The 24,488-nt window shown below is 41.5% G+C and overlaps 1 protein-coding gene across 3 annotated transcripts in view; it reads right to left on the reverse strand.

Moving 5' to 3' along the window:
- The window catches only part of LOC122541800 (anthrax toxin receptor 1-like), a 112,473-nt gene that overhangs the window by 25,344 nt on the left and 62,641 nt on the right, over nt 1–24,488 (reverse strand). For all 3 annotated transcript variants that reach the window (XM_043678796.1, XM_043678795.1, XM_043678797.1), the window contains 2 exons: nt 22,806–22,970; nt 21,352–21,432 (listed from right to left, as the gene is read on the reverse strand). In XM_043678796.1, coding sequence (XP_043534731.1) covers nt 21,352–21,432; nt 22,806–22,970 — 246 coding nt within the window. The remainder of the gene's footprint in view (nt 1–21,351; nt 21,433–22,805; nt 22,971–24,488) is intronic.

Below are 24,488 nucleotides of genomic sequence, written 5' to 3' on the forward strand. Positions count from 1 at the left end.
CAGATTACTGAGGATGGTAGCACAGGTAGATAAAGTATAAAAATCACCTATGGAATGCTTGCTTTCACTGGAAGTGGCACTACATGAAGGATAGGCAAGTTATGTGGAGCTTTATAGAACTTTAGTTAGGCCACAATTGGAATATTGCATATAATTCTGGTCACCACACTACCAGAGGGATGTGGACACATTGGAAAGGGTACAGAAAAGATTTACCAGGATGTTGCCTGGTATGGGGGATTTTAGCAATGAAGGAAGGTTGGATAGACTGGGTTTGTTTTCACTGGAATGCATGAGGTTGAAAGGTGACCTGATAGAAGTTTATAAGATTGTGAATGGCATGGATAAAGTGGAAAGTATGAGGCTGTTTCGCAGGGTGCAGTGGTCAATTACTTGAGGACAAAGATTCAAGGTGCTGATTGGGGGTGGGGGAGGGAGATATTTAAAAGAGATGTGACGGCAATTTTTTCACACACAGGGTGGTGAGAGCCTGGAATGCGTTGCCAGAGGAAGCAAACACAACAGCACCAGTCAAGAAACACCTCAACAAATACATGAATAGGAATGGAATTGAGGGATATGGATTCTGTAAGTGAAGACAGTTTTAGTGTGTAATGGCAAAATGTGTTGGGCAGGCTTGGAGGGCCGAAGGGCCTGTTCCTGCACTGTACCGTTCTTTGTTCTCTGTTAAGAGTCCATGACAGGCTCCCATTGGATGTACCAACTACTTCCAGGAAAATCACAGCAATATGGCAACAAGCTGACTGCCATAACACCCCGTGTTAGAAAGCAGCATTCAAGTGCTCTGTGCACCAAATCAGCAGATTCAGATTGCTTTGGCCAAGAATGGCCTGAAGTAGATAAACACTTGGAAAGAGAGAAGTCCACACCAGGCCTTCTCTCTCTCTCTCTCTCTCTCTCTTCATTGTCCCATCAAAGCTCTTTCTTACCACTCCTTTAGGTCTTCTTCCCTGGTTCACCAACTGGACTCGGAATGTAGTGTGGACATGGTAGATGGGAGAGAAGTAAGCTTCAGATCTAGCCCTGCCCAATGGTATTTCCTTTTGATGGATAGTGAAGGATCAGTTGACAGAAATGGCAGCAAATTCAGACTGGCATAATGATAGTTCTGTTGAACAAATTCTCAAAATCAGATAGATAAAACAATCAGAACTTGAGGGCAACTAAATGCACCCAATAGGATCTTTTAAAGAATTTCCCTAAACTACCTCCTTGACACAATGCCTCCATGACTCAAAAATATGTGAGCCCATAACTTGGCCCTTCATAGTCATTGACATAAGCGACCACTGGTACTGTTACTGACATGCTGTTCTATTTCTGAAATTCTCCACAGATTATCTGATCACTCATACAAGATGGATCCAGTGCTCAGAGGATTCCTTGTGGCATTATTAGAAATCAGACAGCAGCACTGGATAAAACAGCAATTACAATGCTATTCCCAAGTCTACCAAGAACAAGAACTTCCAGTGGCTGATGCACAAGAGGGTAAACCAACAGCTGATGATCCCCCAGGGAGGTGAAGGGGAATGACTAGACCCTGAAACTACTGGCCCCACTGAATTTATCTATAGCTGTCAGAGATTCGGTGCCAACAGAGAAAATGTCCTGGACTATTATCACCGAGCTGTGTCAACTGCTCGAGCTGGACTTACTCTCAAAAGGAACAGGCGGCCATCCCATCCTGGTGCCTGGTGAGGTGCCAGTCAATTTATTCTGAGGAGCAACTGTGAGCCTATTTGGCATCCATCAATCTATGGCCCACAAATGCATCCAGGAAGTCACAGGTGTTCTCTGGATTGTAACAGTTTCTAACCATCTCCCATGATGAGGAGAGTCAAGCAGTCCAGATAGTGGGATTCTCCAACATCACTGATATCCCCCAAGTGCAGGCCAATATAGACTGCACTCACATAACTTTAAAAGCTCCCCATCACCAACCTGCAGAAAAGGCTCCCATCACCAACCTGCAGAAAAGGCTCCCACCCCAATAATGCCCAACTCACATCTGATCAGAATGGCCAGATTCTGAAGGTGTGTACTAGATGTCTTGGGACGTGCCATGATGTATACATATTGTAGAACTGACACCCATCCTTTCAAGGTCCTCAGACCATAAAGGGACTTCCTCCATACATAGCTGATGACCTCTTTACGAATCCCTCAGTTCACAGCAAAACAGAGATATAACACCTCCCACCCTTCCACCTGAAAATAGTATAAAGACCACAGGCCTCCTTAAGATAAGGAACTTGATGCCTTCTTTGGCATCTTTGTCATGCCACTTTGACGCCTGCACAACTCTGGCAACATCCGGCAGTATAGCCCACAAAGGCTTTGCCACACGCCATCATGGCACACTGTACCCTTCAAAAGTGGAGCTGATAAGCTGGGGGGGAATGTAGATTGTGAGGATACTATGGCTTTAAGAGGTTATTTTGTCCTACTTTTTTTAAAAAATGAGATGTTTTAAGACAGAGCTGTTGAGTTATCTATTTGGAAAGCCAATAAAGTAAACAACTTGTGAGGCCTTGGAAGTTTTTTTTTTAAAGTTGGAACAATAGAAGCAGCCTAAATGGGTGTGGTCGAGCTCCCTCAGCACCAGTCTTTTTAGTTTTAGCTTTCAGCTGTTGCTGTTGGGGTCTTGAAGGAATGGAAGAAATTTTTACCCTCTCTCAGTTACAGACAAAAGCTGGGAGTTCTCTTCCTGTCAAAGGAGTTGCATCTGAGACAATCTGTTTTCTGAATTTGCCTTTTTTTCCAAGTGTGGGTTTATGGAATGTTACTATATTGGGTCAGTTCATTAATAATGGTTACTGTATCTATTATTCTGTTAAGTTTTACAACAGTGTTATGTTATTCCAATTCCTTCTTTCTTTTGCTGTATTTTAACTATAATGGATGAATAAATTGTGTTTTGTTTTAAATCTAGTAATTTGACCAATCAACTTGCAAGTGGAATGTAACACCTTACATTTACCTTGAAAATAAGAAAAAAATAGGGTCTAGACTATCTTCTGAATATTTTGTGGGTTATTTTTAATCTGATCCTGAATAAATCAGGGCTGTTGTCGTAATCAAAATCTCTAATTCCAGATTAGATTTAGGATTATTGGACTCAAAAGCAGCAAATGGTGTCTGTTAGTGTCTTTTATTTTGGGTGTTAAATTTGGTTGGTTTAAACAGGGTGTGCCTTGTGTAGTATGGGGTTCTTACCGTCACTAAGAGTTTCCTGGGGGTGGAAAAGGTCACTTCCAGAGTAATTCAAAATGTAAGCAAGGCAAAGCTTGTGGACATGGCAAAAAGGTTGGAGTTAGAATATAGCAAAGTACAACACATAACAGACCTTTTGGCCCACTATGTTGTGCCGAGGGTTAATTTTAATGTAAAATAAAATAACTTAATCTACGTACTTCTCAACTCACTGTTACCCATGTGCATGTCCAGCAGTTGCTTAAATGCCCCTAATGACTGTGCTTCCACCAGCACCGCTGGCAACACATTCCATGCATTCACAACTCTCTGCGTAAAGAAACTTCGTATGATGTCCCCTCTATACCTTTTTCCTAATATCTTAAAACTATGACCCCTCGTACCAGTCAATCCTGCCCTGGGGAAAAGTTGCTGGCTATTGACTCTATCCATTCCTCTCATTATCCTGTATACCTCGATCAGGTCACCTCTCTTCCCCTTTCTTTCCAGAGTGAAAAGTCCGTGCTTATTCAACCTCTCTTCATAAGACAAGCCCTCCAGTCCAAGCAGCATCCTGGTAAACCTCCTTTGCACCCTCTCCAAAGCCTCTGTATCTTTTCTATAGTAGGGCGACCAGAACTGGACACAATATTCCAAGTGTGGTCTCACCAGGGACTTGTAGAGCTGTAGCAAAACCTCGCGGCTGTTAAACTTGATCCCTCTGTTAATGAAGGCCAAAACACCATTTGCTTTCTTAACAACCCAATCCACTTTGGTGGCAACTTTGAGGGATCTATGTACTTGCACACCAAGATCCCTCTGTTCCTCCACACTGCCAAGAATTCTGTCTTTAATGCTATATTCAGTTCGACCTTCCAAAATGCGTCACTTTGCATTTATCCTGATTGAACTCCATCTGCCATTTCTCAGCCCAGCTCTGCATCCTGTCCATGTCGTGCTGCAGCCTGCAGTAGCCCTCGATACTGTCGACGGCACCTCTAACTTTTGTGTCATTTGCAAATTTACTAACCCACCTCATAACCTCCTCATCCAAGTCAGTTATAAAATAAGAACAGAGCCCTGCAGGACCCCATTCAACACTGACCTCCAGGCAGAATACTTTCCATCTACAACCAATCTCTGCCTTCTGTCAGCCAACCAATTCTGAATCCAGATAGCTAAATCTCCCTCTATCCCACATTTCCTGACTTTATGAATGAGCCTACTATGGGGAACCCTATCAAATGCCTTGCTGAAGTCCATATACACCACATCCACTGCTCAACCTTCGTCAACTTGTCTTGTCAATTTCTCAAAGAACTCAGTAAGATTGGTGAAGCATGACCAGCCCCTCACAAAACTATGCTGACTGCCTTTAATCATGCAATGCTCTGCCAAATAGTCATAAATCCTATCCCTCATAATTCTTTCCAAAACTTTGCTGACCACAGACGTAAGGTTCCAGGAATACAGTTCATCCTTGGCAATAGTATTGCTGGTTCACAGTGGGAGAGATGCCATCATGGTTGAAAAACCAATTGAAAATCAGGCAACTGAGTTGTTACAGGTCTTATATCCTGGGACTTTTCTTGTATGGTAAAACGTCACAATGCCACAGTTTTAAGCAGGAGGAGAAATCAAGGATTAAAGATAAGGAAGTTGATGTTCATTTGTCAGAGACTATGCTTGATCTAATAGTTGAGAAAAAAATAAAAACAGGAGGAAGACCAAGTTAGTTTAGAGAAATTAGCTGAATTACAACAGAAAGACAAAAGACTAAAGCGGTTGTATTAAAAAGCATACACAGAAGAAGACTATGAGATTATCCTAGAGTATTACTGTCACATCACATATTCAGGTGGATGAGAAATGGGTAAATGTTCATGAAGTTTGATTATCAGTGGGTTATAGAAAGGAAGTCATGCGGGTAGCACAAGAATACCAGAAGGAGGTCATTTGGGAGCAAGGAAAACGCAAGCCAAAATACAAAAACATTTTTATTGGACTGGACTACATAAGGATGTGGTTGAATTTTGCTGGACATGTCATTTGTGTCAGGTAATTGTAGAACCTCAGGCAGCAATAAAACCAGCACCCTTAATAACCATTCCTGCATTCAAGGAACCTTTTACAAGGGTCTTAATTAATTGCATAGGACCCCTACAAAAAGTGAAAATCAGTATTTGCTGACTACAATGGATGTGTCTACTAGATTTCCAGAGGCCAATCCTTTACACAGTACCATAGATAAAAGGTTGTAGAAGAGTTACTCAAATTTAAGTTAGAACAATAGAAGCAGCCTAAATGGGTGTGGTCAATCTCTCACAGAACCAGCAAATTTAGAGTTAGCTTTCAACAGTTGCATTTAGGGTCTTGTAGAAGTGGAAGCTATTTTAACCCTCTTGGTTGCAGCCAAAAGCTGAAGTTCTCTATCTGCTATGGGACTTGCCTGTGAAAAAATCTGTTTTCTGAATTTGCCTTTTTCCAAGATTGCATTTATGGGCTGTTACTATATTGGGACAGTTAATTAATAATACTACTGTATCTATTATTTTGTTAAGTTTTATAATACAGTTTAAGTTATTCCAATTTCTTCTTTCTTTTGTTGTATTTTCAGTATAGTGCAAGATAAAGTGTGTTTTGCTTTAAATCCGGTAGTTTGACCAATCGATTTGTATCTGGAATGCAACATCTTACATTTACCTTTAGAATAAGAAATGGTTAGGGTCGAGACCATCTTCTAAATATTTTGAGGGAATTTGATCTGGTCCATAACAAGATATGTCAAAAATAGCAAGATTGAGAACAATCCTCAGAGGAGGAGGATCAGACCAGGGCATTAACTGTGATGAATATCCAACTGACAATGATAGAGTTTTGCGCTATTGAACTCAATAGGTCAGCCAAACCTTTATTGAAACTGGTTTCCAGGAGGGCTTGGGTTTGCTTTTCTTGTGATAAATTCTGTTGATGAATAAAGTTTGTCTTATCCATACGATTGTCTGAGTGGTATCTTCAGCTGATCCGACCTTATAATATCGGCACTTCTACAGGGCCTCCTTACTGTCCAGGAGAAAGCAGCAGTCAGTGAGGTAGGGCAGTAACTTACAGCAGGGCATTGAGGCTTGGTGGTTTTGAAGGCTCCAGTCAGTGGTTGGAATCCAAGTTCAGTTCCTCATGATAGGCAGAAAGTTGGGAATAATCATGAGGCAAATCATTTACACCCTTCCATCATTGGTTGATCTTCAATGTTTCAGATTTTGTATAAATTGCCCTGAAATTGCTTGAGTAATATGTAGCAAAGTGTTTAATCTAAAAAAGGTAGTGTTTTCTGCAACTTCCCTTGGCAGGCCACTGAGATATGCGTGAGAGTGGAAATGTGAATTTCCCATTGTACATCTCCCAGCTGTGAATAGCAGTGCACTCTCTTATAAACATGAAAGATAGAATCCAACGCTGCTTACAGAAATGTATGGAATCATAAGGTGGGTGTAAGTATGGATGATTTGTGCAGGGCAGGCCCTACCACTCTCCCTGCAGATAGCCTGCGGCCTCAGCGTTGCCCACATTAAAGTGTCATGTCTTGGCTGCACTCATCAATGCCATGGTCAAGGATCCCCGATGTCTGATAATATCCACAATTAATATCACTTGTTTGTGAGAGATGAGCAATTTTTGTTCATGACTACTTCTTTCAAATATAACAAAATACTGTAGATGCTGGAAATCCAAAAAAAACAGAAAGTGCTAGAGAAATTCAGCAGATCTGACAGTAAAAATGGAAGAAGAACAGAGTTGAATTTGAGTCTATTGTGACTATGCAATAGGACTGGAAATGCAGGCAGCTCTGTAGTGCCCAGGTAGGAAGCTTCCAGATACAGGTTCTGTCTGCTTACTGGGACTTCCCTGAGAGGAAGGGGCATTTGACGTGATTGCCCATCCTCTTGCCTCACAAATTGTGCTTAAGCATCTATGACTACAGTGATGGAGTGTAGGTCTATGCAAATATACTGCAGATACTGAATGTTTGTGGAATTGGTTGTCCATACTGGTCTCCAGCCTGAGTGTGCCAGAGCCAGCACAGAACCAAGACTGTTGATGGACTCTTCTATTCTTCAATTCAATTCATCTATTGCCTCTGACAATCTGCCTGTTGTTGCTGAGCATCTTTGTGTATTTTATCAAAGTCACTTTTGGCTGAGAACATAGAATTGTTTTCTGCCTGGGGCTGAGATGATGCCTGGTCTCTGGCAGTTCTCTGAGTGCCAGTGACCTGCGGCATTCCTTCCTCAACCAGCTGTGGAGGTGTGTCGGTGATATGCTCAGTGGGAAATGTCTTTGAATGTTAACCCTGTTCCTCTGTCCACTGATAGTGACAGGGCTGCTGCTTCCTCCAGCATTTTCTAAATTTATTTTAGATTTCCAGCATCTGCAGTCTTTTGCTTGTTATTTCATCGCTTTATTTCATCAGAATCTGAAAATGATATGTCTTTCAGAAAGGCTGCACTTCAGAGAGAAAAAAAATTGTTAGATCTTTCAATAATCAAGAAGCTGAAAATAATCTTGGCTGTTTCTTTTTACTTATTTCTGATGATTTTTTTTCCCTATTTGTCTGCATTTCGAGTCAGTTCTGATGAACTGAGACAGCTATCTTGACAGATGTACTGAATCCAAACATTTGAAGTATCTGACCTAAAATAGTACAGAGATTCCTGACTGCCATAGGATGATCATCTCATTTCACTTTTCCAGTAGCCAGCCACCTCTTGTAGCCAACTTGCTGCTTTTATTCAGTAGAACTCACCACATAAAAATAATTAACCATCATGAAAGTAATTTTCATTGTCATTTAAAAAAAAAGTTATTTTCAGCAGCTTTCCACTTTCATTTTGACAGAAAAGTCTGAATCTGAAGAAGAATCTATACATTTGGGGGGAAAAGTCAGCTTTCAGTCAATCTATCTATTGTCAAATCTTTGAAAATATGGAGGGATTTAGTGTAGTCACAACTGTGAGAAAATCTGAATAATATATTTGTAACAAATGTAAATTCATCCAATGACTGTAATCTGTTACACACTGATTGGCATAATTAGACTTAAAGCTAAATATGTATCAAATAATCTCTCTTTTCTTGCCAAAACAAATTAAATGTACTTGCAATTCATGTTCATAAAATATGTAATTTCATCTTTGTTCTGAAAATTGGGTCACAAAATGTGCATGCATTTGTAAGAACCAATTTCAGTGTAAAGTAGGAAGAACGAGTTTTTCAAAAACAATGGGTGAGAAACAATTTTCACTGACCTACCAATCTGGAATATTCAGAATTTATGGTGACAATCAATGAAAAACAAATTTAATAATTCATGAAATAATTAAAGTTACATATAACTAAAAGAAAAATGGAATATTAGAATTCTTTATAACACGTAATGGCATCAGAAATAGTGCAAACTTCCATTTTAATCACAGCATAGCTTAGTTTGCCAAATAAAATGTTTAATGTGATTTCTGAGAAGATTTGGAGCTCAGGTTGAGGTTCAGGTTGTCAGTTTGCTCGCTGAGCTGGAAGGTTTGCTTTCAGATGTTTCGTCACCATACTAGGCTATCATCAATAAGCCTCCAGTGAAGCACTGGTGTTATGTCCCACTGTCTATTTATGTGTCTTGGTCTTTTAAGGAGGGCAATGTCATTTCTGGTCCTTTGTTTCAGAGGATGGTAGCTGGGGTCTAAATCTGGTTAGAATGCCAGGCCTTTAGGAATTCCTGTGCGTGTCTCTGTTTGGCCTGTCCAATGATGGATGTGTTGTCCCAGTCGAAGTGGTATCCTTTTTCGTCTGTATATAAGGGTACTGGTGTTAGTGGGTCATGTCTTTTGGTGGCTAGTTGGTGTTTATGTATCCTGGTGGCTAGCTGTCTGCCTGTCTGTCCAATGTTGTGTTTCTTACAGTCCTTGCATGGTATTTTGTGAATGACATTTGTTGTATTGGTTGTTTGTACAGGGTCCTTCAGGTTCATCAGCCACTGTTTAATTGTGTTGATAGGTTTGTGGGCTACCATGATGCCAAGGAGTCTGAGTAGACTGGAAGTCATTTCAGAGATGCCTTTGATGTATGGTAATGCGGCTAGAGTTTCTGGGCGCTTGTGTCTGCTTGTCTGGGTTTGTTGTTGAGAAATTGGCAGACTGTGTATATTGGGCACCTGTACTTTCTACTTATACATGGTATAGGTATTTTTCTTCTGCTGTTTGTGGCCTGTTGAAATAATGTCCTGATACAGCTCCATTGTGGGTGTTGGGATGATTGCTCCTGTAGTTAAGTATCTGGTCTGTGTGCTTTCCTGTAGACGCTGGTCTGAAGTTCTCCATTAACTGTTTGTTCTACTGAGACATCGAGGAATGGGAGTCTGTTGTTGTTCTCTTCCTCTTTTGTGAATTTTATACTAGTAAGGGTATTGTTGGTTTCCCCTAATTTGTTCCATTTTGTGATGACAAAGGTGTCATCCACGTAGCAGACCCAAAATTTGGGTTGAATAGTTGGGAGGGTGTCATCCCAACACCCACAAATGGAGCTGCATCGGGACATTATTTCAACGGGCCACAACACAGTGCAGCACTCAGGAACTACAAACAGCAGAAGAACAGGTACCCAATAAATATAGATGAAAAGTGTGATTCTGGAAAAACACAGCCAGTGAGGCAGCATCCGAGAAGCAGGAGGGTCGCCGTTTCGAGCATAAGCTCTTCATCAGGATGAACAGCTTATGATCAAAGCGTTAACTCTCCTGTTCCTTGGATGCTGCCTGACCGGCTGTGATTTTCCCTCACTACACTTTTCGACTCTGATCTCCAGCATAGCAGTCCTCACTTTCACCCAGTAAACACAGTTTGCTGATTTCTCAACAACAAACCCAAAAAAAGCAGAAACAGTGCTCCCAGAAACTCTAGCCACATTAGAATACATTTAGCCAATGGTTAGGGACAGAGGGTGTGGCTCTGAGTGAGGCAGATAGAGGGATCCAGGAGCTAGAGTTGCAGGAGCCTCAACCCCTGTCCCTGTTCAACAGATTCAAGAGTTTTTCTCCCTGTGTGGACGGGAATGGGGACTGCAGGGAGGAGGAGCCGATTCACTGCAGCACCGTGGTGCAGGGAGCCATTCAAGTGGGGAGAGAGGAGAGAAATGTTGGAATTGGGAATAGTATAGTTAGAGGCATAGACACTATTCTCTGTGACTAAGATCAAGATTGCTGAAGATTGTGTTACATGTCTGGTGCTCGGGTTCAAGATATCTCATCTGGGCTGCAGAGGAACTTGGAGTAGGAGGGGAAAGATTCAGTGGTCATGGTCACATAGGTACCAACGACATAGAGAAAACTAGGGCAGAGGTTCTGCTGTAAGGGAGTATGAACAGCTTGGAGCTGAAAAGCAGCACCAAAAAGATAATAATCTCTGGATTACTACCTGAGCCATGAGCTAATTAGCACAGGGTCAATAAGATAAAGCAGGTAAAAGCATGGCTCAAAGATTGGTGTGGAAGAAATGGGTTTGAATTCATGGGATATTGGCACTTCTTCTGTTCCAATGGGTCTTCATCTGAACCATGCTGGGACCAGAGTCCTAGCGAATTGCATAACTAGGGCTGTAGACAGAGCATTAAACTAAATGGGGTGGGGGGAGGGTGACAGGGTGGGTTCAGTTACAGGGGAAATTAGAAAACCTGAATTATACGAGGAAGTAAGAGTGCAGAACTCAGGATAGGTTATTAAAATCTCCAGCACAGACACAAATAGGATAGAGTGTATGGAAAGGGTTAGCAATTAAACTTCAAGCACACTGGACAAATGAATGACAATGAGAAGAGGGACGGTTAATACAGGACTGAAGGTTTTATATCTCAATGCACACAGTATAAGCAATAAGGTAAATAAACTTGTTGTACCAACAGAAATTGGCAGGTATGACGCAGTGGGTATCAGGGAGATGTGGCTGCAAGGGGAGCAGGATTGGCAGCGAAATATTCAATCCTATCGAAAAGACAGGCAGGTGAGCAGAGAGGTGAGGTTGCCTTACTGGTAACAAATGATATTATATCAACAGTAAGAAATGGAATAGGTGTAGAATTGAAGAACCACAAAGGAAAAAAAAAACTACAGTTTGACTTATGTACAGGCCTCCAACTAGTAGTCAGGAGCTGGGGTACAAGATACACCAGGAGATGGAAAAGTTGTGTAGCAAAGGCAAAGTTTCAGTGATCAGGCAGGTTTTCAATAAGCAGGTGGACTGGTAGTGGATTATAAGAAAAAGAATTTGTGGAATGTCTACGAGATGGCTTTTTGGAGCAGCTTGTGGTGGAGCCCACTAGGGAACAGGCAATTCTGGATTTAGTGTTGTGTAATGAGGCAGACTTGATGAGAGAGCTTGAGGTCAAGGAACCCTTAAGAAGCAGTGATCATAATTTACTCTGCAATTTGAGAGGGAGAAGATAGAATCGGAGGTAATGGTATTACAGCTGAATAAAGGCAACTACAGAGGTATGAGGGAGGAGCTGGGTAGAATTGACTGGGAGAGGAACCTAACAGGAAAGACAGTGGAACAGCAATGGCAAGGGTTTCTGGGAGCAATTCAGGAGACACAGCAAAGATTCATCCTGAAGAAAAAGAAACATGGTACAGGGAGAATGAGAAACCGTGGCTGACTAGGAAAGTCAGGGATAGTATAAAAGCAAAAGAGAAAGCATATAATGTCACGAAAGGCATTGAGAAACCAGAGGATTGAGAAGCTTACAAAGACCAACAGAGGGCAACAAAAAAAGAAAAAAGGACGGAGAAGTTTAAATATGAGGATAAGCTAGCCAGTAATGCAAAGGATTGAGTCTACAGGATTCTTAAAGGGAAGGTGAGAAGCCATAAGAAGTGGCACACACCTGCACCAATGACATAGCTAGAAAAAAGATGAGGACCTGGAAAGTGAATATAGGGAGTTAGGTTGGAAGCTAAAAGGCAGGACGACAGAATAGTAAAGCAGGATTACTACCGGTGCCACAGGCTAATGAGGCGAGGAACAGAGAGCGAATGAAGCTGAACATATGGCTGTAGAGCTGGTGGAGGAGGGAGGGCTTCTGATATGTGGCTCATTGGGATATCTGCTGGGGAAGGTGGGACCTGTACAAGGAGGATGGGTTGCACTTGAACTGGAGGGGTACCAATATCCTGGCCGGGAGATTTGCTAGAGCTATTCGGGAGGGTTTCTCCTAGTTTGGCAGGGGGATTGGAACCGGAGCTATGGGTTAGAGGATGGGGTAGCTGGTGAACAGGCAGGTACAGCATGCAGAGAGTCTACGAGGAAGGACAGACAGTTGATACGGCAAAGTTGCAGTAAGTGTGATGGTTTGAAGTGTGTCTATTTTAATGGAAGAAGTGTCAGGAATAAGGGTGTCGTAAAAACACAGATTCCAAAATGTCAGGGCTTGGATGGGTTTTAGGGCCAATTTGATTATAGCTAACAGATACTGCCTCAGGAAAAGGTTTTCAAGTTAAAATAAAAACATGTGTTCAATGAAAAGGGAATGGCCAGTTCTCTCAGCTCAGTTTTCTCTGGTTTGCTTTGGTTTGGCTACTCACTGAAAGCAGGCAGTTGTTGTAAAAGTTGCTGGATCCAAAGAAGCAAGTCCATGCTGATCTCTCTCTCTCTCTGACATCTGTCCTGTAAGACCCTGTGTTTGATTTTACCTTTTGTGCCAAGGGCTGTTCATGGGGATTGTTGCAAGTATTTGGAACAGCATCATTAAGTTGGGTTTTCAGAAAAGTTAAGTTATTCTATATTCTGTTCTCTTTTGTTTGTGTTTCATTCAGTAATCTTGTAAATAAATTCTGTTTTGTTTAAACTAAGTGGTTTGACCAATTGCATCTCTCCTCGAATATCTGCATCATATCTGCATCATATCTTAAAACAACAAGCAAAGTTAGGGTCTGGACTACGTCCTTGAAATGTTTTGAGGGGGTCTGACCTGGTTCATAACAGGCCATTACAGACTTGGATATCACAGGGGCAGGAATGGTTGTTGGATGTTCCAGGGTTTAGATATTTCAAAAGGAATAAGGAGGGGAGGTAAAAGAGGTGGGGGAGTGGCAGTGCTAATCAGGTATAGTATCACAGCTGCAGAAAGGAACGTCATTGAGGAGGGTTTGTCTACTGAATCAGTATGGGTGGAAGTCAGAAATAAGAAAGAAGCACCCACTTTATTGGGAGTTATCTACAGATACCCCCAGTAGCAACAGAGACACGGAGACTTTGGAAAGTTGCAGAAGTGACAGGGTTGTTGTCATAGGTGATTTCAACTTCCCTCATATTGATTGGAACCTCCTTAGTGCAAATAGTTTGAAAGAAGCAGATTTTGTCAGGTGTGTCCAGGAAGGATTCATGACTCAATGTGTATATAGGCTGACTAGAAGGGAGGCCATATTGGATTTGGTGCTAGGCAATGAACCAGGTCAGGTCTCTCGGTGGGAAAGCATTTCAGAGATAGAGATCACACTCTCTTACCTTTGCTCTAGTCATGGAGAGGGATAGGAGCACATGGTATGGGAAAGTATTTAACTGGGGGAGGGGGAATTACAATGCTACTAGGCAGGAACTGTGGAGCATAAACTTGGAACAGATATTCTCAGGAAATGCTCGACAGAAATGTGGAGGTTGTTTAGATAGCACTTGGTACGAGTGCTGGATAGGTTTGTCCACGGAGGCAAGGAAGGGATGGTTGGGTGAAGAAACCTTGGATGACAAGAGATGTGGAACATCTAGTCAAGTGGGAGAAGGAAGCCTACTTAAGGTTGCAGAAGCAAGGATCAGACAGGGCTCTAGAAGGTTACAAGGTAGCCAGTAAGGAAGTGAAGAATGGACTGAGGACAGCTCGAAGGGGGCATGAGAAAGCTTTAGTATTCATTAGTGATAGGGACCTTGTTTGTGAGGACAGCATGAAACAGGTTGCTATCCTCGAACAATTGATGTTAAGAAGGAGGATGTGCTGGAAATTTTGAAAAACTTGAGGATAGATAAGTCCCCTGGGCCAGACGGGATATACGCAAGGTTGTTAGGGGAACTGAGGGAAGAGATTGCAATGTCTTTTGGCGATGATCTTTGCATCCTTGTTGTTCACTGGAGCAGTATCAGATGATTGGATGGTGGAAAATGCCATTCCCTTGTTCAAGAAAGGAATTAGGATAACCCTGGGAATTTCTTACATCTGTGGTGGGCAAAAAATTGGAGAGGATTCTGAGAGGCAGGATTTATGATTATTTGGAAAAGCATAATTTGATTAGAGATAGTCAGTATAGCTTTGTGAGGGGCAGCTTATGTCTCACAAGTCTAACTGAATTCATTGAGGATGTGACAAAACAAAGTTGATAAAGGTAGAAAAGTGGATGTGGTGTATTTGGATTTTAGCAAGATGTTTGATAAGGTTCCCCATGAGAGGGGGAATTCAGAAAGTAAGGAGGCATGGGACACTGCGAAGTTTGGTTCTCTGGATAAAGAATTGGCTGGCCCATACAAGACAAAGGATGGTAGTAGATGGAAAGTATTCAGCTTGGAGCTCAGGGACCAGCGATGTTCCATGGGGATCTGTTCTGGGACCTCTGCTCTTTGTGATTTTTATAATGAGCAACTGGAAGGGTGAGTTAGTAAGTCTGCCAATGACACGAAGGTTGGTGGGGTTGTGGATAGTGTGGATGGCTGTTGTAGGTTGCAATGGAGCATTGACAAGATGCAGACTGGGCTGAGAAGTGGAAGATGGAGTTCAACCTGGAAAAGTGTGAAGTGATTCATTTTGGAAGGTTGAATTTGAATGCAGATTACAGGGTTAAAGGCAGGATTCTTGGCAGTGTAGCGGAACAGAGGGATTTTGGACTCCATGTCCATAGATCCCTCAACGTTGCCACCCAAGTTGAAAATGTTGTTAAGAAGACATATGGTGCATTGGCTTTCATTAGCAGGGGTAATGAGTTTAAGAGCTGCGAGGTTATGCTGCAGCTCTATAAAGCCCCGGTTAAACCACACTTGGAATATTGTGTTCAGTTCTGGTTATCTCATTTGAGGAAGGATGTGGAAGCTTTAGAAAGGGTGTGAAGGAGATTTACCAGGCCTGGACTGGAGGACATGTCTTTTGATGAAAGGTTGTGGGATCTAGGGCTTTTCTCATTGAGCAAAGAAGGATGAGAGGTGACTTGGTAGAGGTGTACAAGATGATGAGAGGCATTAATAGAGTGGATAGCCAGAGACATTTCCCCAGGGTGGAAATGGCTATCATGAAGAGGCACAATTTTAAGGTGATTGGAGGAATGTTGAGGGGAGATGTCAGAGGTAGGTTCTTTACACAGAGAGTGGTGGGTGCATGGAATGTATTTCCAGCACTAATAGTAGAGTCAGATACACTATAGACATTTAAGCGACTTTTGGACAGGTAAATGGGTGATAGTAAAATGAAGGGAATGCATGTTAGTTTGATCTTAGAGTAGGATAAAAGATTGGCACAACACTGAGGGCCGAAGGACTTGTACTGTGCTGTACTGTTCTATGTTCTATTAAGACTGTAAGAGTTTCTTTAGATATATAAAGGCCAAAAGAGAAGCAAAAGTGGGTATTGGGCCATTGGAAAATGACTCTGGAGAGATAGTAGTGTGGAACAAGGAAATGACTAAAGAACTGAATAATTACTTTGCGGCAAACTTCATGGCGGAAGACACAAGTAACATTCCAAAAATTTAAGGGAGTGAGGGGGCAGAGCTGAGTATGGTGGCCATTGTCAAGGAAAAGGTGCTAGAAAAACTGAATGGCCTGAAGGTGGATAAATCACCTGGACCAGATAGACTATACCCCAACGTTCTAGGGGAGATAACTGAAGAGATAGTGGGGTGTTAGTGGTGATCTTTCAGGAATTGCTAGAATCAGAGAGGGTCCCAAAGGATTGGAAACGGACCCTGTTTAAAAAAGGAGTAAGACAAAAGACGGAAAATTATAGACTGATCAGCCTAACCTCAGTGCTGTGTAAGATCTTGGAATCCATTGTGAAGGATGAGATTTCTGAATACTCCGAGGTGTATGGTAAAATAGGGCAACATCAACTTGGTTTCATCAAGAGAAGGTCATGCATGACAAGTCTGCTAGAATTCTTTGAGGAAGTAATGAGCAGGTTAGATGGATGTTATCTACTTAGACTTCAAGTAGCCCTTTGACTATGGTGCCACATAGGAGGCTACTGAGTAAGATAAGGGCCCATGGTCTCAGACGCAAGGTGCTAGCAGGATAGAAACTTTGCTCTCTGGCAGAAAGTAGAGAGTGGGAATAAAAGGGTCCTTTTCAGGATAGCCACCGGTGACAAGTGGCGTTCCGCAAGGGTCAGTGTTGGGACCACAAGCTTTCACCTTATACATTAACAATCTAGATGAAGGAACTGAGGGCATTCTGATTATGTTTGCAGATGATACAAAGACAGGTAGAGGGACAAGTAGCATTGAGGAGGTGGGGAGGTTGCAGAAGGACGTTTACAGCCTAGGAGAGTGGGCAAAGAAGTGGCAGATGGAGTACAACGTGGGAAAGTATGAGGTCATGCACTTTGGTAGGAAGACTAGAGGCATGGACTAATTTCAAAATGGGGAGAAAATTCAGAAGTCTGAAGTGCAAAGAGGCTTGGGAGTTCTAGTCCAGTATTCTCTCAAGGTAAACTTGCAGGTGAGTCAGAAGTTAGGAAGGCAAATGCAATGATGACATTTGTTTTGAGAGGACTTGAATGTAAAAGCAGGGATGTACTTCTATAGCTCTATAAGGACCTGGTCTGACCACATTTGGAGAATTGTTGTGGTTTTGAGCCCCACATCTCAGGAAGGATGTACTGGCCCTGAAGTGTGTTCACAGGAGTTTCACGAGAATGGTCCTAGGAATGAAAAGCTTAACATATGAGGAACGTTTGAGAACTCTGGGTCTATACTTGATGGAGTTTAGAAGGATGAGTGGGGATCTAATTGAAACATACAGAATACTGAATGGCCTGGACACAGTAGATTAGATTACTTATTTACAGAGTGGAAACAGGCCCTTTGGCCCAACAAATCCACACTGATCCTCCAAAGAGCAACCCACCCAGACCCATTCCCCTACATTTAACACTACGAGCAATTTAGCATGGCCCAATTCACCTAACCTGCACATTTTTGGACTATGGGAGGAAACCGGAGCACCCGGAGGAAACCCACGCAGACACGGGGAGAATATGCAAACTCCATACAGATAGTCACCTGAGGCAGGAATTGAACCCGGGTCTCTGGTGCTGTGAGGCAGCAGTGCCAACCACTGTGCCACCGTGCCACCCACTGCCACCGTGCCGCCCATGCTATGGCCATGCTAAATTGCCCGTAGTGTTAGATGTAGGGGAATGGGTCTGGGTTGTTGGGAAGATGTTATCATTGATAGGAGAGACTAGGAACAGAGGGCATCGTTTTAGAGTAAAGGGAAGACCTTTTAGAATGGAGATAAGGAGAAACATCTTCAGCCAGACAGTGGTGAATCTATGGAATTTATTGCCACAGAAGGCTGTGGAGGTCAGACAATTGAGTATACTTAAGACTGAGATAGATAGGTTCTTGAATATCAAGGGGATCAAGGGTTAAGGGGATAAAGTGGGAGAATGGAGTTGAGAAACTAATCAGCCTTGATTGAATGGTGGAGCCAACTTGATGAGCTGAATGGCCTAATTTCTTATTGTCTTATAGTTAACATGTTGCCCATTTCTAACAGAGTGATTGTGGGTAGGTTATGAATTACAACTCTGCATCTACATAATGTGGCTAACCCATTTACAGCTTCTTGATGTTTAAAAATTCTTGTGATGGTTGTGTTGTTGGCAAGTGACACCTACTGAGTCTTTGATGACTATGAGCAGCGCAGTGGTATACAGTATGTTCCTTTGAGAAATCCTGCATAATTGCCAAACAAAGAAACTGAATAGCCTTACACTGCATGCATATCCATTCACTCCATTTAAAGCAGAAAACTAAAGTTTTTTAGCCAGGATCTGTGGAAATTTTTTTTTAAGAACCACAGAAGTAACCACGTGCTGGGAAGCATAGAATTGCTCCCTTTCTGGAACATCATGAATTGGAATTTGATCTGAATCCAAACTAGCAATCTGATACTGGCTGTATACAGCTGGTCTGTTCACTTTGACCTACTTCAAATAAAACCAGTCTGAACACAAAAAAGGCAAGAATACAACATCCCACCTAAATCAGAACATGTTTAAAAATCTACTGAAACCATTGTAGCTTTTTGAAGCAATAAAGTTACAAAAGACACTTCACCAACAAATCAATAAACCATCCTAAATGGTTTTATAGAAGGATTATAAAAATGTTTGTTTTCCCCAGCATCCAGTTCACAAAAAATGACTGAACTTTAAGAACAGATAGAATTACCATCACAAGGTCAGAAGTTCGCTGATGACTGCACAATGTTCAACACCCTTTGTGACTCCTCATCCAATCCTAAAGCAGTCCATTCTGAAATGCAGCAGGACCTGGACAATATCCAGGCTTGGGCAGACAAGTAGCAACTAACAAGCATACCACAGGAGTGCCAGGCAATGTCCTCGTCCAACAAGTGATAAGCTAACCATTGTCCCTCAATAGTCAAGAGCATTATCATGACTGGATCTCTTACTTACAACAACCTGGGAGTTACCATTGAACAAAAACTGAACTGGACTAGCAATATGATGACAAGAAGATAGGAAGCCTGCAGAGGGTAACACACTTCCTGTTCCCCATTTCTATCCACCATCTACAAGATACAAGTCAGGATGCATCTTAGCATGGTATGGCAACTGCTTTTCTCAAGACCACAAGAAACTAAAGAAAGTTGTGAACACAACCCAATCCATCTTGTAAACCTTCTATTCACTGACTCCATCTGTACTTCTCGCTGCCCTGGGAAAGCAGCCAACACAATTAATGACCCCTCCCACCCAGTTATACTCTCCTCGACCCTCTTCCGTCAGGCAGAAGATATAAACTGTTGAATATATGTATGAATAGATTCAAGAACAGTGAAGAAGTAGGAATAGTGAAGAAGGTGTTTAGTATGCTTTCCTTTATTGGTCAGAGCACTGAGTATAAGAGACCATGTTGCGGCTGTACAGGACATTGGTTAGACCGCTTTTGGAATATTGTGGGCAATTCTGGTCTCCCTCCAGATGTTGTGAAACTTACAGTATTAGAGTCATAGAGATGTACAGCACAGAAACAGACTCTTCAGCCCAAAGTGTCCATGCCGACCAGATATCCCAACCCAATCTAGTCCCACGTGCCAGTACCTGGCCCATATCCCTACAAACCCTTCCTATTTATATACCTATCCAGATGCTTTTTAAATATTGCAATTGTACTGGCCTCCACCACATCCTCTGGCAGCTCATTTCTATCACGGACCACCCTCTGTGTGAAGAAATTGCCCCTTAGATCTCTTTTACAACTTTCCCCTCTCACCCTAAACCTGTGCCCTCTAGTTATGGACTCCCCCACGGGGAGGCACGGTGGCACAGTAGTTAGCACTGCTGCCTCGCAGCGCCAGAGACCCGGGTTCAATTCCCGCCTCAGGCGACTGACTGTGTGGAGTTTGCACGTTCTCCCCGTGTCTGCGTGGGTTTCCTCCGGGTGCTCCGGTTTCCTCCCACAGTCCAAAGATGTGCAGGTCAGGTGAATTGGCCATGCTAAATTGCCCGTAGTGTTAGGTAAGGGGTAAATGTAGGGGTATGGGTGGGTTGCGCTTCGGCGGGGCGGTGTGGACTTGTTGGGCTGAAGGGCCTGTTTCCACACTGTAAGTAATCTAATCTAATCTGTAAGTAATCTAATCTAATCTAATAACAAGTACTTTTATCAAACAACTTGAAAAATTGAAAAATGTTTGCTCTTTTTCCCTTTCCAGACAAGCAGGACATCCCATATTTAACAGAATAATTAACTAAAATTGCAAAACTACTCCTCAAATAAAATTAATTAATTAAGAAAAGTCAAGATTTTGAAATAAAATAAGTAATTAACTGCACATCTGTGAAAATTGAATTGTTAACAATTAAGTTAAATTTAACACAACATGACTTACATGACAGAAGAATTTTTGTTTGGTTTTGTGGTTAATCAAAAGCTGTTAGTAGGTCATGGACCTGATATGTTAGCACTCTTTCTCTCGCTAAAGGTGCTGCTGGGATTACTGAGTAATTCCAGCACTATCTGTTTTCATTAAAGGTTTCCAACATCTACAATGTTTTACTTTTGTATATTTGCTTACTTTTGCCAAGCTATTCAGCTTGAACCGAATTGCTGCCCTGGCCTGAATATAAACAGTGCAATGTTGGGTGTTTGTGTATGTGTATGTGCTTTGTCCTCATCTACATGCTTAAGCTCAGTGAGCAGCCAGACATTATAAGAACATTAACTGCAAACTCTTTTCTAATGACTAAATACTTTGTTCAAGAGTCAGCTGCTGTGTAAAAAGGTGGCACGGTGGCTCTGTGGTTAGCTCACTGCAGCCTCACAGAGTACGGAACCTGGGTTTGATTCCAGCCTCGGGTGACTGTCTGTGTGGAGTTAGCACAGTGTCCCCAGGTCTGCATGGGTTTCCTCTGGTTTCCTCCCACAATCCAAAAATGAGCAGGTCAGGTGGATTGGCCATGCTAAATTACCCATAGTGTTAGATGCATTAGTCAGAGGGAAGTGGATCTGTGTGGGTTACTCTTCGGAAGATCAGTGTGGACTTGTTGGGCCAAATGGCCTGTTTCCATACTGTGGGGAATCTAATCTAAAATTCACAGCTATATAAAACTAAATGCACCTTTGCCAGCACTTTAAGTTTACTGTGTAAAAAAAATCTATGACATACAAGTTATTTACTTACAGGGATGAAAGAATGTAAGCATTCTTGACATCTTTAATTACTTATTCTGCATACAAGATATCGAGAATGCCAAATTGATATCATACTACTAGTTATTTGACTGTACCAATGTAGCTAATGTATAGAAACCAGAACAAGAATTCATGCATCCTTCTGCGCTGCAAAGGTAAATAAATATGTTTATGACTGATCCTACCTGATCCCCAGGTTGTGGCCTCATCAGAGATACTTGATCATAACCTCTGCGAAAAAGAGCCCACAAGGCATCCAATTTTCCCTAGACAAATTATCACAACAATATTAGAAACAAGATTTACTATTGCTTCCTGAAACTTTATCCTTTTGCACTTTAGAAACAATAAACACAAACTTAAAATGATGGATCCCCACCACGCACTTGAACAGAAAGCTGATCAACATTGTGCACTCATACTGTAATGAAACTGCAACCTGGAGATAGTGCAGCCATTGAGATTATCTGTTGCTACCTCTTCCTCACATCCTGCTGACCACCCCACTGGCCACTGCCGTCGCTGCTGGCTGCTCCCTTAGCTGTCGCAACTGACTGTCCCCCTTGATGAACCCCTTGTCATTCTGCTGCCTGTCCACCCCAGCTCCCCAGTGCTCTGCTCACCAGATGCTGGCTATCCCCTTCGCCACTCTCACTGCCGCCCAGCTCGCCACTTCACCCACAGAATGGAGCAGTGAGTGAAGCAAGTGAAGGCACCAAGGGTTCTTTCTGAGCTCTCCTCTGGGTCTTCTAATTCATCTCAGGAGTCGATGCCACTACATGAAATTTACTTTATACATGAAGCCATTAATCCTGTGTCAACACTGGCAATGACTTCAAAGGGACCCCCCTACAACTGCAGTGGCAACAAACACAACCAACTCAAAAATACTGCCCATATTAATCTCATTATTTTTAATACTTCACAGTTCAATAATGACTTATGTTTGGTAGTTCATGAGACTTACATACATGGTTGGTCAAAGTGTTAAATATTTCATATACATTCCACATACATTGGTCAAAGAGGAAATGAAAACTCTACAAAAATTTAGTGATTATATTTTAAATACTATTCAGAAACATTGTTTTTCAAAATACATAAATTTATCATAAATTTCTTCTGTGTTTCAGAGAGACTACTTTGAAAGTGTTGCAGATTAGGGAAACACCATAACTAGATTTTAAGTTAGAAATTATGATTTTAAAACAGCTTAATGAATTATTATTATCAAATCATTGTAGATTTGCGAACTCAACTCCATCTCACCAGTTTTTTAACGTATGTTCAATGTTCTGTATGTTGCACTAATTATTACTTAGCAGTGACATGGCCAAATACTAATTGATAGCTCAAAGTTCTTAGTACCCATAAGCAATTCTCACTGTACCATTTTTCGCCATTATGCTTATCTATGTATTGCAAGTTCACTCAAAACTCATTGATTAATTTTCTTACATGAAAGTGCAGAAATAAATTATGTAAAAAAGATTTCACATCAGTTTGTGACATGACATGAATAGCACATATCTGCACTATTTGGGTGATCATGCAGCACAAAAGTATTTAACTGTTTATCTTACTCCTTTTAATAATCAGTCAAATATTATAATATTCCCCAGCAGGAGAAGTAAATTACCTTAACTGGTGTATACCATTTTCTCTGCTCTGGTGGTGGCCTTCGGGGCTTGCAGGGCCTAGGATCCAATGGTTCAAACTCTTGATCTGGCATCTTGATGATTGCATTTTTGGGCTTTTCTAATTTTGCACCTTCTTCAGTTGAACCTTTATCTCCCCAGCGTACCTGACCATAAATAAATTTAAACAAGAAGTTGATGTACAATAAGAAACCAGAGGTATGGGAAATTAAAAAGCCTTTTAAAAGAAGACAACATTTAGGAGCCACAATTTCTCTTCAAAAGAAGAAAAGATACTTGCTTTTCTTTACAGTTATTAATTTGCTCAGGAAATCTCAGGAACAATTACCTCTGGAACACAAATTCTGAGAAGGCAATTTTTTGATAGGGTCATTAATCATAGACAAAACAAAATCTCTCATCGGTTTTGTTTCAAAGGTGAAATTTCATTTACTTAGAAGCTTCATGAAAAGTAAAGTTTCTCCAGGTTAAGTATTTCCTGAAAGTTCCTTGTGAAATGTTGTGTCAATTTGAAAATTATGTAAATGAATCAAGTCAATCCTGGAGTTGATAATGATTGCCCATAACTTAGAAATCAGGAATGACTAACTTTTGTAACCTCCTTTCTTCAAATACTCTAAAACTCAAGGCTTATTTTCTGCAAACTATGGCACAGAGACAAGATAGTACAAATAACAGGATAATTAAAAAAACATTAACTGCTACTGCAATGAAATATTTTACAATATGTTGGAATTCTCTATTGTTAATCTGCAAATCTAATGTTTTCAGTTACCACTCTGCCACTTGTTCAATGTGCTTTGAATTTGTCAAACATGTTCAAACATCACTAAAAGCATCTGTGCAATCATATAGAAAATTTGTTTCCAATTACAGGAACAGAATAAGGGAAGACAACAGATATGGACCAGTACAGATAGGAAAAAAGGTGACTCTTTGTGACTTCTTGAAATACTAAAAAAAATACTTACAGCTGTATTTTATGTACTATACTGTAGAAGTAAAAACGAAACAATAAATTAATAATGAAAGCGTGAATGCCAATTTTGATGGCATTTTTGCAGAAATTGTTATCAGATCAGGGCTGATCTGAAGGATGAATGGAGATTGGAGATTTGATTTTGCGAAGATTACATGGCACACCTAAATGACATCCTCCAGTATTACCAGACTCAGAAGGGCAAAGTGACTCAGATTTAAAGTTAAATAAACAGCTTAGTTTTGAATCACACAACACCAGGTTATAGTCCAACAGGTTTAATTGGAAGCACACTATAACCTGGTGTTGTGTGATTTTTAACTTTGTACACCCCAGTCCAACACCGGCATCTCCAAATTAAGCTTAGTTTTGGTTAGTTTTGTCAGTGTTCCAAAATACAAAATTGATTGATCCCAAAGTAATTGGGAGGCGGGGGAGCGGGGTGGAACCATTATAGCTTTAGTGCTACACTGACTCTGTCACTGCCTCAGTCACATTCTCAAAGTTTCTGTAAAGTTCAGCGAGCAGGGTCAAACAGCGTAGGGCATAACTAATCAGATTGTGGGGAAAGCACAGAGGAATCGGCAGCAGGCGGTGATTTTTGTAGGTCCTCCTTATTCACTGAAAATCATTTTGACAACTTAGCGTTCATGTTTTCATTAAACTGGCAGTCTCCAGTTGTTTT

This window comes from Chiloscyllium plagiosum, chromosome 38 (genome assembly GCF_004010195.1).
Source record: "Chiloscyllium plagiosum isolate BGI_BamShark_2017 chromosome 38, ASM401019v2, whole genome shotgun sequence".
In the NCBI taxonomy this organism is placed as follows: domain Eukaryota; kingdom Metazoa; phylum Chordata; class Chondrichthyes; order Orectolobiformes; family Hemiscylliidae; genus Chiloscyllium; species Chiloscyllium plagiosum.